This window comes from Stegodyphus dumicola, chromosome 6, assembly GCF_044657685.1.
Source record: "Stegodyphus dumicola isolate Sdum_Otavi_A_Nest chromosome 6, ASM4465768v1".
In the NCBI taxonomy this organism is placed as follows: Eukaryota; Metazoa; Arthropoda; class Arachnida; order Araneae; family Eresidae; genus Stegodyphus; species Stegodyphus dumicola.
The window spans coordinates 22388090-22408798 of NC_140773.1; the positions used below are offsets into that span (position 1 = coordinate 22388090).

General features: G+C 34.6%; 1 protein-coding gene across 1 annotated transcript in view; it reads left to right on the forward strand.

Annotated features, from left to right (window-relative positions):
* The window catches only part of LOC118202031 (uncharacterized), a 37576-nt gene extending 18026 nt beyond the window's left edge, over positions 1-19550 (forward strand). Inside the window, exons 4-5 of the mRNA XM_035374192.2 lie at positions 6644-6750; positions 8655-19550. Of these exons, the coding sequence (XP_035230083.1) occupies positions 6644-6750; positions 8655-9284 (737 nt within the window). The 3' untranslated portion in view covers positions 9285-19550. The remainder of the gene's footprint in view (positions 1-6643; positions 6751-8654) is intronic.
* Positions 19551-20709: the final 1159 nt, after the last annotated feature.

Consider the following 20709-nt stretch of genomic DNA (forward strand, 5'->3'; position numbering starts at 1 on the left):
TGTACCTATTCCCAACTGATAAGGGACTACATTCATCTACATTAATTTTTAGATTTTTTCTTGGATAACTGGTACAAGTTTTTAATCGATCTTAAACACTGACTACCAATAAGTATTTGGACACCTGTGATAGAAAAGAAAAACTAACTTTATTCAAAATCAATAGTTGGTAGAGCCTCCACGAGATTTAATTACAGCGTGGACCCTCCGGGGCATACTTTCCACAAGTCTTTGTGTGACAGCTAGTGGTATTTTCTTCCACTCGGCTTGGAGAAGACATAGAAGTTTCTTCACCGATTTTGCACCCCTGAATTCGGCGATGTAACTCGTCCCAGAGGTTCTCGATAGGGTTCAGGTCTGGACTCTGGTCAGTCCAGTCCATTCGATGAACTCCATTGGCACCATACCAAGCCTTGGTTAACGTCGAAACATAACAACTGGCATTGTCATCCTGAAAGTAACAGAGGTCCAACCCGTAAAACTGCCACAACGTAAGAAGCACATTGTCATCCAAAATAGTGCAGTAGGCATCGGAGTTGAGCTTACCATGAATGGGGACCAAGGGTCCCAGCCTATATCAGGAGAAACACCCCCAGACCATAATTCCACCTCCGCCGAACTTGACTGTTGGCAGAATGCATTCTGGAAGGAGACGTTCTCCAGGTAGATGCCAGACCCAGACCCTGCCATCCGAACGGTAAAGGGTGAACCTTGATTCGTCACTCCAAAGAACCCGTTTCCACTGATCTACGGTCCAGTTTCGATGTGCTTTGCACCACATTAACTGAGCAGCGCGGTTGGACATTGTGATCAAAGGCTTATGGGCAGCAGCCCGACCATGAAAACCAAGCAGATGTGCTTCCTTACGGATGGTATTCATTGAAACAATACTCTCGGATGCCTGTTGAAACTCCTCGCGGATGAGGGCCATGGGTTGGGTGCGGTTCTTCCGAATTTCTCTGGACAGCACTCGTCGGTCTCTATCTCCCAGTTTCGTTGGTCTGCCGACTTGGGGCACATTCCGACAATCACCGCTCACCTTCCACTTCTTAATCACATAGGCCACTCTCGATTTTGGGTACTTCAGATCGCTAGATATGTCCCTTAAGGATCGGCCACATTTGTGATACCCGATAATTATACCTTTCTCGAAATCAGAGAGCTCCGAACTGCGAGGCATCTTGCATGCGACTAAAGCCGATGCTGTTTCCTACACAATATATACTGGCAGAGTCCGTGACGTTTAGGATCGCAGATATCGTCATTTGCATAGGTGTCCAAATACTTATTGGTAGACAGTGTACTTTTTTTATACGTTTTCCTGTCTCTTGATATCCATAGCAGTATCGTATAAAGTCATCAATTTCTGTATAACAGTTCCGCCAAAAATAATGACGAGCTAACTCATTCCTACACTTGCGATGACAGTATTCAAATCTTCTGATGTATGCTCAATCAGCTCTCTCTCTGAGCCTGTCGTTTGTTTGTCGATTCAAGATGAGATCCGTCAGTTTCCTCCTCACCACTATTGTCTTCAAAAGCCGAATTTTCCTCCGTCTTTTCAGAATTAATCTCATTGATTTCTCGTCTTTTCTGGCTCTCTTTTGCATTGGAGGAAAAAATTCCTTTTTGTCTGGGATCATGTAATGGGATTTTCTGTCACCAGAACATTACTATTTCCGAAGAATTTATGAGCTTGAATGTATTGTGTCCTAGAATGTAGTGTTCCGAATAAAGGGACTTATTTATAACTGCGGCCTTCCCAAGGATTCGCCCAAACTCATCTTGAATCTTTACTTTATGGAGGACACACCAATTCGTGATCCAAAGGTTGATGGAGAGAGATCCTGCACATAATAATGGACGTTGTATTATATCTTCTAACAAACTGTCTTTATTTAAGTGTGTCTAACGAAACCCCTAGCAGCGCCTGATCACCAAGTGTCCTCTGCCTAGCCAAGGAAATTATTTTCATTTAATATCTCTGCTTTCCATACATAATTCAACAAATACTAGTTAGAGCCCCTAAAACAGGGACAGGTATCATATTTACAAAAGACCATTTGAAATGAAATTATTGACTTAACGTTGGAAACAGTTCAAAAATGCTGCTTGTAAGTGTATCGATAGCATTGTCGATATCTCGATAAGTTTTAAGAATGTCGATGTTAGGCAGGCTAATCTAAAGTGGATCTTGAAAACGGCATTCAGTCAGTGATTTTCCAGTGCTCATTTTCCTTTGCAGGATGCTACATAGAATAGTATATTACATGGTAAGTTGAGTGTTTGGCGGGTTATAGAAAAGTTGAATGGGAGAAGACTTGAAACTGTCACCAGTTCGTGACCAATGCTTCGATCCTTCATTGATTAGACATGACTGAAGAAACTTTCTTACGTAAATAACAACCCCCTACACGTCTGAGACTCTGGCGATCGCAATTGTAAGTACGATAATTATGAATATTAATTCTCCTGAACAGTGAGGCACACTTCTTTGTAATAAATGTATAGCAAAATCATAACTGTTAAGAAATGTTTGGAGTCCATTAATTTTGTTGTGAACGCAGTGAGTGTTTTATAAATTAATTATAGTAATTTTATAAATTTTAACACCACATTAAAAAATTTATAATAGTAATTTTATAAATTTTTTAATGTGGTGTTTGTCCATTAAAAGTATTTTTTTGCATTAACAGTGTCTTGACTTTTGTGCTCGGTTTGTCGCATTTTTTAGGAAATAAGAAACCCAGAGCTTTTAATTACTGCCACTAATTCAACCAGATCTGCGAAAACATTTGCAGCTGCATTAATAGTTTCAGTGCACAGTCCTATGGAAAGCTCCTGTCCAATTATTTGTTTTCTACCACTCAATTTGAATATAATTTGGGTTTCCTTTGTTCCTTTTAGGGAATTTCTCACATCCTCTAAAGTTTGAAGTGTGAGAGGGATTACAGTTTACACAACGAGGGGGAATATCTTTATTTTTGCGAGGACAATCGTACGGAAAATGTCCGTATCCACGTTACGTACCTTAGATACGTAATTACAGTTGTTCTGGGTATGATGTAATTTGTGACATTGAAAACATCTAATCCTACTTTTATATGTATTTACTTTCATTCTTAAATCACAAAGGTAGTTTTCGCTATAGATTTATTTAGATTTAACATTTTTGGGGAGTGTGACTAACAATAGTGGAATCTTTTGATAAATCTATTGCCAAGAGGATACCCACTGAATGCAAAGGCCAATGAACCTAACAACTGTCAAAGTTTCTTTACTATATCTAACTCTTTTGTAGAACTGCCAAATATGACTCCTTTGGTTATAAGCAAATACATTCATTCTTCAGTTGGGGGCCAAACAATGTAAAATGTTCTTTCTGAAGATTTTTTTATTGCTACAGTTTTGCTACGGTTGCTCGTTTTGCTGCCTTTCTACGATTAATTAAACTTAGGCAAACCGCTGTAACTGTTTGAACATATAAAACACTACACTTTTTTCGAGCCGTGATCTCGGAAATCGATCTTCTTTTCGTTTAAGAGGGAGAGCTTATCTCCGAGCTTACTGGTCAAAATGTCTGTGATGCTAGGTGAGTCAAGGTACGTAAGTAAAGTCAATTTGTCAACACGAAACACATGATCTTGACTTTCAAACTTTCAAACTGCGTTATCTGTTTAAGAATATTTAAGACCGAAACTCTATGTAGTTCCTCCAGTGTTAGGGTTTTGGCCAATCAAAGATGTCCTATTGTATCAACCTGACATGTGCCCGATGCTCGATGGTTATTGGTTATGTAATAATTGTACTGCTGCACTCTTGTGTGTAAATTGCAAGGGTAAGCACACAGTATTGTCTCAATCGGGCTCAAGATGCAAATCGGGAACAGAAGTTTAGGCTAAGATATACTCCTTGTTAACATAGTTTAAATTCCTCTTAAGATAGAGGCAGATAGCCCTCGTGTGCTTTGCCATAATTAAATACACACCAAACACACACACCAAACACCTCTTAAGATAGTTGAAGGCTCACAACCACGACCAAATACGTCTTTTGCCTCAATGCCATAAATGTCAATTCGATATATTGCTACACAAACCTCTCTCTATGTATTAAGAAGCATTATCAATAAGTTGATAATCAGTAAGCAATAATAAGAATAAGAAAGAATCAACACGCATATTACAGTCAAAATAAACAATAATATCAAAACAAACCAAAAAAAAATTTCTCTTTAAAAACAAAGAAAGAACCAACGCACATATTACAGGAAAAAAAAAAAAAAAAAAAAAAAAAAAAAAAAAAAAAAAAAAAAACAATAATATTAAAACAAAACAAAAATGTCGCTTTAAAAACAATAAATAAAAGTCGAATTGTTAACAATTTAATAGAAGATATGATATCTAAATTTCTCTAGTTGGGTAATATGGAAATAGAAGAGGAATTAAAACACATCTTTTCACGTAAAACCAAAATGCAGGATTGAAAAAAAGAACATCCAGAATAATTACCATCCTCGTCTCATGGAACTATGTCCGCTTCTACCGAAATCTCGTCAACGTGAAGGATGTGATCGATGTTCATTAGTCCGTGTATTTGCGTAAAACGATGCTGAAACAAGAAGAAGCAAAGATTCAAAGGTATGCTATTGCCATTAAAAGATAGTCTGGTGCATAAGCGTGTCATAGGAAGAGTGGGTCTCTTCCATTCCTTTAGTTTTTAGTCTGCGTTTTATATGACAATATGTTTGCAAGCTGTGGCTGTAAAAATGCATTTTCCTACTTTGATTTATGCTTATTTGTTTCCAAATGATCTTATAGACCAATTGCCTGAAACTTTAATTCTGATAAGAGAATTTAATGGTCACAAGCCTCTCTATAAAAATTGCAGGATTGAAATTCACTAGGTGGACAAACTGCCTGAGACCCAGTATGCTTGCTAAACAATGGACAACAGATTTACTTCTCTCAGCTTACAAGGAACTTCTACGCCAGACGTGCGACGTGAACAATTGTCTCTTCAATATTATTTTAACGTATTATCTAAACCTAACAATATTTGTAAGGTTCTTCTGCTGGAATACCCAGGCAGTAAAACATTTTAAAATCCCTCCTTGGGAAGATTCAGAAAATCTGTGGGTATGTTTTCAGCATCTAGACAAAAGAAACACTAATAAGATCATATATAAATTAATTTTTGAGTGCAGAAAAAATGTATCAGTTACTTTGTAGAGACATTAGGTTAGTGTGGAAGCAAGAGATGTGAAAATGAGCAATGCTTTCGCCGAGAGTCGAACCACGGACCTCTTGAATACGCGTCGAGCGTACTGACCACTACACCACGAAGGTATGCTAGGAAGGCGGGAGAAATACCTTACAGCTTTCCCATATACATGGGTGGGTCGAATACTGTCAATTTTGTTGGAGCACTATTCGTGATTGGAATCCATACCAAGGGATAATATTTGCATGAGGCTTGCAAATATTATCAGATATGCACTTCAGAATTAATTGCTCTGTGTTATATTCTTTCCTTTAAATTTAAGCAACCAGAGAATTTTTATTATTTATACTGAGTATAGTGCGCTAAAAGCTCTAGAAACGTTTTCAGATGCTCGGAACTAATTAATTGATGAAACTCTAGGTATAAATTTGAACGCCAAGAGCATCAAATTCTTTAATTCTGGGTTCCTGGACATATAAAGATAACGGAAAACGACTTGGCGGATGAGAAAGTCAACTGAGAAATTTCTTGGAATGGGGATTTTCCTTATGGAGTTACCAGAATGGTCATAAGGCTAAGAATTGGGAATAAATGGTAATTATTCTTGGTTGATCAGCCTTTTCCAGCTTGGGAAGCTTTAAATCTTGGGAGGCCAGTAGAAGCGGGAAAGAGGAAGTAATTTTAACCCATCTTAAAATTGGTCATCCTGGAATCAACATAATTACTTGAAAAACATTGGAGAACAAATAAAAATTGAACAAATATTGCAATTGAAGAACAAGTATTTTTGTTCATACCGTAACACTCTTCTATCAGAACGCCGTTTTTAACTGAGTATTTATACTGTAACAGAATAAATACTGGTTTAGATTGAAGTATTTGAGTGCCTGTGACCTACTTCTCGACTGTTAAATTAGAAAAGAATTCAATTCCAATTTATTTCAGTACCTAAAAGTGCTTGGCTTTTATTATTTAATTTGATTTAGCTTAAAAGACTGTTAAATTAGAAAAGAATTCAATTCCAATTTATTTCAGTGCCTAAAAGTGCTTGGGTTTTTATTATTCAATTTGATTTAGCTTAAAAATGCCTTTTAGTTTTTAATACTAATTTTATGCATTTTAATGTATATCATGTTTTGTGATTTTATCCCTGTTTACACTGGAAGCCACTATCTGAGCTCCATACATTAAGAATTTCATCATTTATATTATTTCATATGACTTTATTCGTCGGATTTTGTTTAAACTTGTTTTTAGTGCTGACTTAGATATACATCTAATTAGTGTTTGTGTATATTTAACTTGTATTGTCACATCATAACCTTTGAAATTAAGCGTCAGAAAATCCACTATCAACATTACCACTTTTAGTGTAATGATATCGAAATTTCTTCTGATATTGTATTTCTTCCTTCTTCAGGGGAAGTATTAGGAGCATGTGCTGGAGTTATAAATCATGATGATTTAGCTTTCTTTGGTGCGTACAGTGTGCGTGAGAAATACCAACGTCAAGGAATAGGTTTCAAGGTATGTCAGCAACCTAACGCCGCATACATTGTATAAAATATTCGAATACGTAAGTATTTTGTTGAAGTTTGTGTTATTAATTTTTACTTCGAAAACTGTGCTTTCTAACAAAATCGTAAAAGGAAAGATTATGAGAAATTTAAAGCGACTTTGCCATACAGCGTCGTGAAACAATGATCAACTGGCAAATGGTAGATCTCACTCACGTTTCCCGGCAGGAAGACGGTTAGAATTTCACATAGTCCTCTCTGAAAAAAACTCAATAATCCTTACAAAGACGGTTTTCAACAGACAACATAAATTACTTGTTTGCATCATATCTTAAAATACATCAGAAACTGTATAAACACGCCCATGAAAATCATTATGTGGCCTTCATTTTCATAATTATTTCTAATAGGTATATATGCTTTCAGCTATAAAAGTATTGTAATGATCCAGTTATTCATCTACTGGTACTTGAAAATTTAATTCAGTTTTATAAAAACTACGAGTTTAACTTCCCCCAGTCTATATAATAGCTAATTTAGTAAATTTATGCTCATCATAAAAAAATAATATTCTTAAAATTTGATTAACATTTTAATTAACAACAAATAGTTTAATTAACAGCTTAATTTAAACTGTTAATTTTGTTAAGCAGTTAAAAACTGTTTGATTAATAGTTTAATTAATAGTTTAATTTAAAAATTTGGATTACATTCCCGGTGGAGCCAGTTGGAAAATATATTATAATAATTCGATGTTGATTTTTTTCTTTTTAGTATTATTCAGTGATATAGTTTTGTTATTTACTGTGAGTAACATTCCTTAATTTTTAATTTTGCACAAATGGTACGCCGAAAGAATTTTCACACAAGTAATTTGTAAATTTTCAAATACTAAAAGTAAATGATTAATATTTAATGCAGCTTCATTGCTGCAGAATTGCATAAAAATTCATTAAATCAGAAGTATATTTTCATTTTTAATTTATGCAAACAGTAATGATACGAGTAGGCTAAGTGCTGATACTGTAATCTACCTCTGTAAATTCTACCACACGAATTCTATTAGATTCTGTAAGTAAGGTCTTGATTTTGAAAAATATTATATTGATCAATTCAGTCTGCAGAGCAGAGTCTCACATCTTATATATTAACTTGAGAAACCTCTTTTCTAAACTGATATTCATATTTATTTACATACGAATGCAAACATTTTTCTCTTTAACTTGTCCATGATACCTGAGCATGAAAATTGAAAATGAGTAGAAAATTAATGCAACTTGAAAAGATTAATAGAACTTTAGATTTATATAGTTAATTAACAAAAGTCATTAATGAATTACACTTTTATATAAAGTTTAACTAACAATCTTTTAGGAAAAATACAATCTAAAAGTCTTTAGAAAAAGGAAGATAAATAACTGCGTTACATCTATAAACATTTATTAGTTAATGATAAAATTATTTTATTTTAAATTTGTTAATCTGATATTGTTATAATGGAAATTACGTATCGTTTCGTTTCCATTTATTCTAAACGCGTGTATGCGATGTTATCCTCATGCAATGATTTGTAGGTACTTTATTTTTACCAAGATATTTTCGACGACGATATTTTTAAGCTGCGAAGTTTTTGAATCGCTTTAATCTCGCGCACGATATTTTAGAACTGCGATGTTTCTTCCCATGATGTTTTGTACCATGACGTTTTCTCCTTACATTGTTTTCTCCGCGACGTTTCTCCGCGACGCCCGCGATGCTTTCAGCTGTAACCAACAATACTGAACACCCAGTTTTCTAATAATAACTCCGCAGCGGATTTTCATGACCTATGCTTTACTGCAATTGAAGAATATTAATAATTTAGTTTGAATTCTTAAAAAATACTGTGTATTTATATTCTTTATATCTTTTCAGATATATCTTGCGTGCAACGAGCATATTGGTGCAAGAAATGCAGGCCTGAACGCTGTACCAGGAAAACTGGAACTTTATCGAGATAAATATGGATTCTCTATAGTTGAAAACAAATGGGACTTATTAGTCAATGAAATATATGAAAACATTTCTCCTGAAAACTTATCGTATGAAGTTCCCAAAGGTGTTTACATCGAAAACTGTCGAATCGCTCATCTACCTTTAATTTACGAATATGATTGCAACCTCGTGGGCTATAGACGTGATCTGGCGATTAAATTCATGGTTCAAGAACAAGACACCGAATCATTAGTGGCAACCAAAGATGGTGAATGTGTTGGGTTTGGAGTTATCAAGAAGACTTATCGAGGAGTACATCACATAGGTCCGCTGTATGCCAATGATGCTGCAGTAGCGGAAGTAATATTAAGGAGGCTCATTGTGTCTACTCCTGAAATAAAAGGTCTCTACATGGCAACCGTCAGTAATAATGTACCCGCTAATGATTTTGTAAAGAAACTTGGCTGCCCAAAGTTGGAACTATGTCCGCGGCTCACTCGCAAAGAAATGGCGAATGTCGATACAAATAGAATTTTCGCTCTCTTCGATATGCATTTTACTCTCTTCTGAAGAACTTACAAGCTTCATGCAATTGCACATACAAGGATGCATAATATGTTAACGAATTTGACCTTTAGAAATCTCCTTTATTCAGAGGAAAGGCGAATTTTTCTTTAAAAATTTTAATTTAATAATTTACTTTCAGTTATTCAGATATAAATGAAGGATGCTTCCCTCTGACATAGGTGCGTTACATCCGATCGTGTCAAAACCCATTGAATTTAATGGTAAATTACCTAATGTTTTGGTCACCAATGAAGGGATCGAAAGTGCTTCAAAGCAGGGTATGGGAAAACCGGTTTAGGGCCACTCCATTTAACTTCCTACCTCCATGTGCTGCAGGTCCCGCAACCCCCAGTTTAAGACACCCTGCTTTATATTAACTGTAAAAGGTAAAAGAGTTGATTACTGGGCTTCTAGTTTAAGTTCTGAATGATGTAATTATTAGAAGTTGACTTCTTGGCCGAAACTAAGCGTAGATTCTTACATATAAAGCCTGGTTGTTGTGTGTGTCCATTTCCTTATTTCACGGATGCTTTGTTATCAGAGGGCTAAATAATCCATGGTTTCAGCCATCCACATTAAGAAGCAAGTGTCTGACTATTTTGCTGAGGGGTTGTTGGGGACGGAGGACGGGAATACTTGGTGCCTAACAAAGGTAAGCAGGTATATGTCCCACGCCCTCCACTATCTTAAACCGCAGCTCCCAAGACCCAGGAGTTCTGCCTTGGGAATGCACTAATGCTGGGACAAGAGAAAATGCATTTCAAAATTCAATTTTTAGACTATTAATTGTCTGTTTTGCATATTATCTTATACTAATTAAACTCAAATATGACAGACTGTCTTGCACTTTCTTTTTCTTATGCAAAACTGCCACTCAGAAATTCAGATATAAATGAAGGATGCTTCCCTCTGACATAGGAGTGTTCTGAAGCAAGTGTGCGAAGTGCATTGTGCAGTAATCTTAACATGTATGGGGTTAACTAACGAATACTGCGACATTCATTAGTAATGTAAACAAATCATGCTGAAAAGTTCCAAACTTTGAATGTACTGCAATATGTCTGGAACACTGAGAGCTGATAAGTGAATAATCGTTTAGCTGAGAGAGATAGAAACGTAAATGTACGAAGGATTAATTACCTTTTATTATTCAAAATAAATTTAACAAACAACTCCTTCTTGGAGTTACAATGCAGCCTCCACTTGGGCTTGAACTCAGGAGTAATAAGCAATAAAATTTAACTAAAAAGATATAGCCGAAGCTATCAAGATTCTAACAGAGATGTCCCCTTAACGGCGAAGCTATCAAAGGCTAAAGTACGACTAAGCGTAATAATAGGTTGTGAGAGAGTATCGCCAAAAGACTAACGCGCGCTAATCAGAATCTCTGGCTCTCTAACAAAGCAAGTAGAACTTCACAGTTAAATACTTCTTCTCCTCATTCCGCGATTCTGAAAATACGTTCTGGCCGGAAGCTGTAAGCTGAAATTAAGGAAAGACAGGAAAGTAACTATAACTCAAAATTAACTGTTAGAAAATTAAGATAAACCTTACGATATTAATTTTGAATAAGTAATATACAAATGTAAAGCATGTAATATAAAAAATGAGGGATATGTATATGAAGTTTCGTGTTGCTTGGTAGCATCAAATGCTCGAAATTTCTAAGACCTAAAATGCATTATCTCTTATATCTTGTAAAGTACTACAGAGACTAAGGAGGATGTAAAAGACCCTTTTATTTAACTTAAAGGAAAGTTTAAGAGATGGCACTGATTCTTGCTTACGGGGCAGCCAACATACATGGCTTAAAGCAAGAGTAATGAATTTTACTTTATGAATTTGACGTTAACCCATCTGGTACACAGACACAAAACGCGCAGGTTGGCTCTGGGGGATGTGAAAAGCCTAATGATGAGAATAATGCAACGCCGCAGAACACTGCTCTCAAGAGAATCAATTAGCAAACGTGGCCCTCACCAAACGGAAATCGTTGTAATTCTACCCTTTAAAACCTTCCTTTTAATACTGTCTTCTTGCTACCTCACTTGACTACACTTCAACTAGAAATTTACATTCTGGCAGAAAAATGAGAAGCTATAAAGACAGTAAAGTAAATTAAAATAAAATAACTGGTTAGTAAAACTGAACGAATCATTATATTGTTCGGTACGGGTTCGTGGATTTGGAGTGGCTGATGACAACATTGGATGAAGAATCAAAACACAATTTATTCGTCCGTATTACGCAGGACAGTTCCAAAGAGACGTTTACAGCCGTCAAAAAACTATGATAAACAAGCTAAAACAATCAACAACACAGCCTTCAGGCTATAACGGTGAAGACAGCTTCACGGCAAAGCACTAAAGTGCGTCTTCCGACTCGGTTGATCACTCTTGAGCTCATCTCTGAACTCAAGATACTACTAGTGAACTCATCGTTTTACTCTACTAAAGATATTCTCTCAGCGTAAAGGCAGGGTATATATAGCTTTTGACCTGCCTTCGGGAACATTCTAGGGAAAACCGGTACAAATTCCTTCTAGAATGATCTCGCTGCGTCTATGGAAAATCGCCAATTTTGTCGCCAAATCTAGCAAATATGCTTTTCCTTGCATGTTTTGTATTTTTCAGTATTTTTTACTTTTAAAGCCTTTTTTAATTTTCGAGAGCATTTGTAGAGCCTTTTAGGGCGTCCCCAGAAAGCATATTGACGCATATTCAAGCAAACTGAAAAAAAAGTTAGCCATTAAATAATATCTTAACGTCTTTATAAAGAATTATGTGAAGTTTTCGTATCCGCAAGCATTCCTTTACAAAACTAAGTATTTCTAGATTACCACTTCCTAGAAAAATGTGCAGGCCAAATTATACCTCAGGAATCTACGCTGAATAAAAGTTGTGAGACGATTATTTCTCGGAAACAAAGAAGAAAATTAGAAAAAATGCAAAAGGAAAAAAGGTGTTCATTTGATGGATTGAATGATGCTGATAGTCGTCACGCGTGCAGTGTGATAGTAGGTACCCTGAATCCAGATTTAGATTGCAAGAAAGTGAACCACTCTGCAACTGTCAAATGCTTGAAAAATCACTAAATATTTTATTGCGAGGTGGCACACAACACAATCACATGTTCTTAAGCGGTGCTTGTATCATTAAGGGTTAAAGCAGGAAAATAGTAAAGGGATTTTATCCCAAGCTAGTGCAGGTGACTTACCTTGCTTAAGCGCTGCTGATCTCACTGAAGAAATCCTTGCAGATCACCCGGATAATTGACAAGCTTGTACCTAAAGTAAGGAAAATGTTCTTAAAAGCACCATATCGTACATAATGTCTTAAGTCCCAGGCTTTTAATCTAGTTTTGCCTTCGAAGGCTGTTGCAACATGATAGGTAACATGTTTCAATGCGTGTATGTACTGTAGCGAAATATTTCAAACTGTGAAGTCAGTCGTGATCAGCTATGTTGCTGCTTCGATTCAAATTGCACAGAACGTTTTCCCCACGTACAAAATTGGAGGAAATCTGCCTACATCAGTTACAATTTCGTCCTTCTAATTTCAACTCTTAAATCCTTACAAGTGCAAAATATGAAGTTTGTCGATGCAACAAAATACGCTAATAATTAGGCAACATTTAAAAAAATGCCAAATGTCAAGCTTCAGGCTTTAATTAAAACCTTGTAATTTAAAAGTACTTTTTATATCTTATTTTATACGTTTTAATATATGGAATAGGAAAATAAATAGCAAAGTAAAAAATGATTGTTTCTGAACGCAGGAAAAACTGTTTGTTTTATTCAGTGCAGAGAGGAAGGAAAACTAAGTTTCTTTCTAATCTTCATTCGATCGGTAGTCTTTTAATAGACATATTGGTATAAATTTATATTTGATTTAGAAAACTAATCTTATTATCAGTTAAAAATCACGGAATTGTTAACAATAAAGGATAAAATCTTTTGACTTACAGTTAGACAAATATTCGAACTTTGTTCGATTATCTAAACATTGCGTCGTTAAAAAATATTAAACAAAAACAAAAACAAAAAAAAAAAAAAAAAAAAAAAAAAAAAAAAAAAAAAAAAAAAAAATCTGAAATGTTTCAGATTTTAAATTACGTCCAAAGGGGCGTTTTTTTTAACGTTTTGAGTGTTACCTTTATTTATTAAATATCATGTTCTTTGCACTTAAACCATAAAATTCAGTTCAAGAGCAATATCGCAAAATAATGCTAAATTAAGCATATCTTTAGAATTTCCGATATACAGAGTCTCGCGAGCTGGAGATAAAAGTATTTTTTTTCTATATAACGTTGCCATTTCTCGCTTTTAAAGCATTGAGTTTGTAAATCAAAAATTCGTTAAAGTTTTACAAAATATAAAATCTATAATAAAACAAATTCCAAATTTGGGATTTCAGATGCCCATATTCGCAGTAGAATTTCGTCATTCAAAATTCGATGGCTCTATGTACCATTGTTTTATTACAATGCGAGAAATAGACAATCATTTATGCAGATTTTTCATTATTTAATTTCTTCAAATATAATGCAGGACTCTAACATTTTGTGGCAACAGTTTGATAAGTGAACCGACGTTTATGAGTCCGACGCAAAATCGCAAAACGAAAACAATAGTCCTTCAGGGACAAAGCCCCTTTGGACTAATAAACTAGAAATTTTATTTCTACTGTGCGAAAATTACAGAATGAATATATATCTCAGACACATTTCCAACGTCATTAAATAAATTTATAATACCATAAAAAACAAAAACATATTCGGTTCTTTTCGATTTTTTGTTCGATTATCTAAACATTACGGCATTAAAAATTATTAAACAACGAACTGTACATTTTATTTGTACTATGTGAAAATTACAGAACGATTATATATCTCAGGTACATTTCCAAAGAAATTAAATAAATTTATACTGCCATAAAATGCAAAAGTGTTTTACACTAATGTTTGTGAAAATTTCAACACCATGAAGGAATTACGCAAACTGAACCAAACTTACAGGATACGTAAAGTGAGAAAAGACATGCAAATGATTAGAATTACAAAGCGATTACGTTAGCGTGGAATGAGAACCGGCCGCTTGTTCCATGTATATAAAGATCAGTAAAGTTGCGTTGAAATCTGTTTGTCTTTCTTTGTCAATACCACCTACGTATATAGTGCCTCCTACTGCCTCTGCCTGCGAAGAACTTTTAATTAGTGGTCAATATTCCTTGTCAGAAGTGGAAGGTGCCAATACCAACAACCAACGGAGTTCGAACGAGGTCGCTTCGTCGGTATACGAGAGGGTGAACTTTCGTGTTGAGTAACTGCGGCCTGCACGCGTCGTAATGACATAACAGTTATGAGTGTTTGGAAGAAATGGACAGAGGAGAACCAAACAAGGCGAAATTCTAGCAGTGCGGCCTCACTAGCACTATGGTAGGAAACGACAGACACCTAATCCACATGGCTGTGACGGATCATACAGCGTCCTCTCATGTGTTACCACAATGTTGGAGCACTGCTACAGGTGTTATGTTGTCTAGCTTCACGGTTTGTCACCGTCTGCTGCAGCATGAAATGAGTGCAAGGGTTCCTCTCTTCTGCAAGGATTCAACTGTCACTGAAATAATCCTTTCAAGATAAATTTCTTGCATTTATCTTAAGTATTAAACTAGAAAAAGATCGTTTCAGTAGTGATGCAACTACTGATTGTGAAAATTCATGTATAAATAACCAGCTGAATGAGTTACTAAATACTTACAGCCATATTTTTGCAAAAAAAGTAAATATGATAAAGGTTACATAAATATTAAACCTCCAAGGGTAGTGCTAACTTCAGACCTTCCTGTAGCTTACAGACCATATCGAATACCCCCTATAGATAATAGTGAAATTAAAAAAAAAGTTATTAAATAATGGAGTTATTAAATGCAAGTACAGTAAGACCCCGCTTAACGCGGGGGATACGTTCCATCGAAGTAGAGCGTAATGCGAAACAGCGCTAAGCGAGGCTATCTTAACATGTAAATAATGGGGTTAGGGGAAGACGGATAAAAAATGGTTAGGCATTAAATTTAATAATGTTTTTTTTAATAAAAATAAAATCAAACATTTATTTCTTACAAAAATAAAAACAATATAAACGCATATACTTTTAAAAACAAATAAAATTCTCAGTCAGATCATTCAGTCTATTCTGGGTTTCCAATTTTCTGCCTTTTTGTCAAGAAGGCATTATGATAGATTGGCTTAATGGCATATTGCGTTCAATTTCGTCGTCAATCCATATAGACAGTCGTTTTTCCATTTCCTCTATAATGTTATTTCTAGAACGGGTAATTCTAGTTGCAGAGCTTGACGTAGTTGCAGTTGCCGATGACAGTATTTTTTCTTTATTCTTAAGAATTGTCCTTATTGTTGAAGTTGCCAAAATCAATGTAGCACTAATTTGAGATTGACGTTCACCAGAATCTAATCTTCTAATCACTTGCATTTGAGTTTCCAGTGAAATGCTTTTTCTGGTTGCTTTCTTTTCTTGTTTTTTATTATCACCCATGATAAAAACTAATCATAATATTTGTCACTGTATTAATCGTTTATAGTATTATACAAATTTAAACTTACAATAATGTCAACAAATGTTTCAAATGATAAAAATGCGTCCACCAAGCAAGAAACACAACTACACTGTTTCGGATATGTTATTTGGAAACCTAGCGCTGCGCACTATTTCGGAGAATCCCCGAGTTGAAATAAAAGAGCGCTAAACCGAAACAGCGCTAAACGAAACAGCGTTAAGCGGGGTCTTACTGTATTATTCACGAAGCCATCCTTCCCCTTAAACAGATAGCCCTAGAGAGCCTTGCCATAATCAAATAACTTAACCTAACCTAATCTTTTGATTTCCTATTTCATATGATCCCATAAATTTTTCATAGAATTAAAATATCCGAATTCGAACACGATGGATTTTACAGCTGCCATCCTAAACAGCCAGTTTTTTTCCGTCTGTGTCATTAAGAGGTGTGGGGTAATAGCTCATAACTAAAAAATCTGAATATAATTCTGCTAGAAATAGCTGTTGCTGGTTAAAAAAAATCCTAACGTCTCCAGATATTTAATGCAAATAGAAAAATATATTTTTTAATATTTCTATTGAGAAATTGAAAAATAATCACTGTAAAATGTAGTGGTGGTTTTTCAATTTTTGTTTAGACAGTTCGTGCTAGTCAAAAGCTTGAGAATTGCTGATCTAGATTATTCCACTTATAATTATATATTCTAAATGCAGGTTTGTTCATCGTGTCAAAGCTTTTGCAAAATGATAATAATGTTCCCTTAAAATAATAAGGGATAATAATATTCCCTAAATAATTTTCAGCTCTGATTCTGTTATTCCAAATTTACAAGGACGACTATGTAAATTGACGAAGGATACGGTTCTGGGCAGTCCAGTTGCTTGCGATTTGTTTTACAGGTATAAGCCCAGACTGGTCAGCGTAATAAAATTGGGAATCAGCATGGATTTATGGATGAGTAACTGATAATCAATAGATGAAACATAACTGTCCCTTTCCTCCTTTCTTCATTTAGTATACATATAAAATAGTGTTAGAAACGTCTTGTATTGCATAATTATTTAATATACGTGCTGCAATGTACTACAAAAAAGAAATGAATGTTTAAAAAGGATTTACTTTGTTCAGCTGATGAGGATAATTTGGAAGATAAAGTAGCGCAAAAAAGCAATAAAAATTAACGATTCTACGCAATTAAAAAATATAATAAGAGCTAACACTCAATTTCCCTTAGTAGTCTGGATATCCAATGAAAATGCGACAGACCGACATCACTAAATATGACCACTTCATCGGGACAGTTTTTGATATTTTATAGGAACTCTCTGGGAATCAACCGGAATCGCGATATCGGTGACTCCCTGGCTCAAATCTTTATTGATCGCCATACTATGCAGAATCCCACTAATCTAGAAATGCAGGAGAATACTCCACCATGCCCACCAGCGGCCAAGCCCTGAACACTGGTAGTTCGGTCCGAGGTTTGAATCTCGCGAATGTGCTGGCTATATGGATGGTTTCGTGGTTTTCCCCATGTGTAACGTATTTATGTAAATGTGAGCCAATTTCTTTTAGAAAGTATTTCGGGAAGGCATCTCTCCCTTCTGTGCAGTGCCTTAGGGTGGAGCACTTAAATATTAATAATAATAATAATAATACTCTAGCATTAAAAATACAGAGGAATCCCATATACGTAACTATAAAAACGGTGCTGGGAATAGCCCGGCATGATAATCATTTGTCAATGTGTGCCTTATAAAACATAAATTGATTGAAAGTTTTTATATTCTAATTGGTTGCTCCATTAATAAACTTTATTGGTACTTAAAACATCACATCACACATACTCTGCCATAAGATTAGAAGTGATAAGCACAACCTCTCGGGATTATAATGTAAATTATATGAAGAAATCCAACCAAGATAATAGACAAGCATTTATTTTCAAGCATACATACAAGAAGAATCACAACTGCGGCTTCATTTTGTTATATGCTGTCTTTGAAGTTTGAAAAATCTATAATGTTATATTAACAGTTTGTGTTTTATATTTTACTGTTAAGAATTTTTTGAAAGAAACCATTTAAACTTCATACGTACTTAAAAAGTAGCTGTCATTATATATTTTTGTCTTAAAATCGTTTTCGATATTTTGTTGCAGCATGGAGAGGTGCTTTCAGAAGGCACCCTAAAGCGTTCTATTGCAGAACTTGGCTGTTATGCTTCAGATGCAAGAACTTGCTATTTTGCTAAAGATATTGATGGTAAAAACAAGAATGATACAAATAAAATCGCAGCAGCAGAAGTTATGTCTGTTAATGTTTCTAGAAATAATCAACCCAGAGCACTTACTGAAACATCTAGGAAGTATGATGAAAGTTACATATATTTAGAATTCATGAACAATAATGGTAATTCTCAGCAGGGGGTCTTCCAATCAGCTGTATGACTCCAGCTACAATATGTCATCATATGGAACTGTTCATGGTGGGTTTAAAGAAAAAGAGGTTGAATCCTTCATTTGGAAGAGTAACAAAATCATAAATTTAAAAGGTTCATGTTTCAGACCGTAAAAACAATGAATAAAACAGCGAATGAGGCTGTCACTTAATCAGCTATTACTGTTATTTGAAGCTATTACTTCAAATACTTACAATATTATTTGAAGGCGATGAAGCAGATGTTCCCAGCGGAAAAGCCCTTTTAATTGGAGAAAAGCTTCCCCTATAGAGATGCTAAAACGTATATTAGATTAAAAAAAAAAATCAGTAAAATAAATATCTAAGATCCCACTTTCGAATTACATGGTAGCTCAGCGCATGAGACATTCAGCAGCCAATACAAAGAATCAGCTTATGTTTTGTCTGAATCTTGCAAATTCTGTTTAAAATATATTAGTCTTTCGATGTAGATGAAATTTCAATATTAAATCTCATCATTAAGTACCAGCATGAAAAAGCGTTATTGGAGGATCTTCTGTTATGTAAATCTGTACAAACACGCACTACTGGAGTGGAAATATTTAGTCTCCTAAATTTTGTTTTTCAAGAGAATAAAATATCTTGAGACGACTGCATTGATATCTGTACCAATGGAGCAAAGGCCATCTATGGAGTAGCATAAACAACAGGGTTGTACGTCTTAACTTTTCAATTAACTACAAACATTTCCAATAGTCACTAAGTGAACATAGCAACATCATATACTTTGGGCTATGGAACTATCAACTGCCTGAAGTGATGTGACTGGCTTACTCTGTGGATAACTGCAAAAATAATACGGACACACATCATTAGGTGTGTAACTGATAAGAACATGAAGTTATGACGTATTGAAGAAGACGTAGGTTTAAAAACTGGTTAATATACAAGTTCCACTCTCCACAACATAGATCCTATCCATGATAATGTAATTATTAATTGATCGTATATTTATTTTCATACGGATTATTATGTAACAATTATCGTATAGATGACATTGTCAATTTAGCATTGTAATATTACTATCATTCATTCAGTGAATGCCGCTGGCGGTGGATGGCAGATTCTTTTCCGTCGCATGGACATATAACTCTGATTGGTGTAGAACCTTAGGTCGGAGGTCCATGCGACTGCGTATCAGTCACTGTATGACCCATAGGCAAACCCTTGCTGCCAAAAAAAAAAAAAAAAAAAAAAAAAAATTAATAGAAGTGTACATGGATGTCCCGTTTTACCATTGAAGTTAGATGGTTATCTCGAAGAAAGATACTAACCTGCATTTTTGAGCTAAAGAACAAGTTACTTTAATAACTTTTGGTTAAACTAAAAATTACGATTTGAAGCATTTGAAAGAATTGTTATTTTTATTGCAAAGTAATCTACTTGCAGAATATTGCATGAAAACCGTACTATTGAAGCAAGCCAGGGGTTCCATGCACTCATAAAATGATTAAGAAATGCTGACTTTAGATAACAATAATATTAATATTTATCATAAAGATAAAATAAATAAAAAATAAGTAAACAAACGCAGTTTAAAAATGTATGTTAACTATTCTATTTTAGCTTTATACCATTTTGACGAATAATGCGAAATATGCACAGAAATGCATAGTTATGTAGTCATTAATATTTGGAAATGACTAAATTTTTGAACCGTACGCAATAGAATGTGTTTTAAAATTTTTAAATATATCAGAAATTTAAAATCTAAATTGTTCAGCTCAGACTACAAGATTATGTTTACTATACTCAATTCCTGAAGATTTATTATTGGTTTTACCTCATTGTTAATTTGTTTCTCATTCATCAATATTTGGAAGAAATTAAACTGTTAGAAGTACATAATAAATTAAATAAATAAATTGAACCTTTTAAAGAATGGAATGCTAATGATATAGAACTTATCAAAATTTTAGAAAAAATTTTAATAGAATACATGGAATAAAGAAGCCTACATTTCCTATATGTTAACCAAATACAGCGTATATACTACATTAAAAACCAGAATATGCTGAGGAAATAAGGTATTGCGGGAAAATGAGAGTATTTAAAAACTGAAAAACTTTTTCCACAATTTCGAAAAATGTAAATTTAAATAATTTCACATTTGAGAGCGACTGCGTTGACTTCTAGAAGTAAAAATTTAATTCCGTGAATTAAAATTTCGCTCACATCTTTGAACAAACCTGTATATTTCCTACTGGCGCCGTGCCTGAAGACCCTGTCCCCATCTAAGAGATTTTTTCAATTATCGATAGTAATAATTTTTTGTGCAGTGCAACAGGGATTTAAAATTCCACTCATGTCTTCGAATAAAAATAATTTGTCCATGAAAAAGTGCAACATAACAAATGTGAGGTGCTGCCA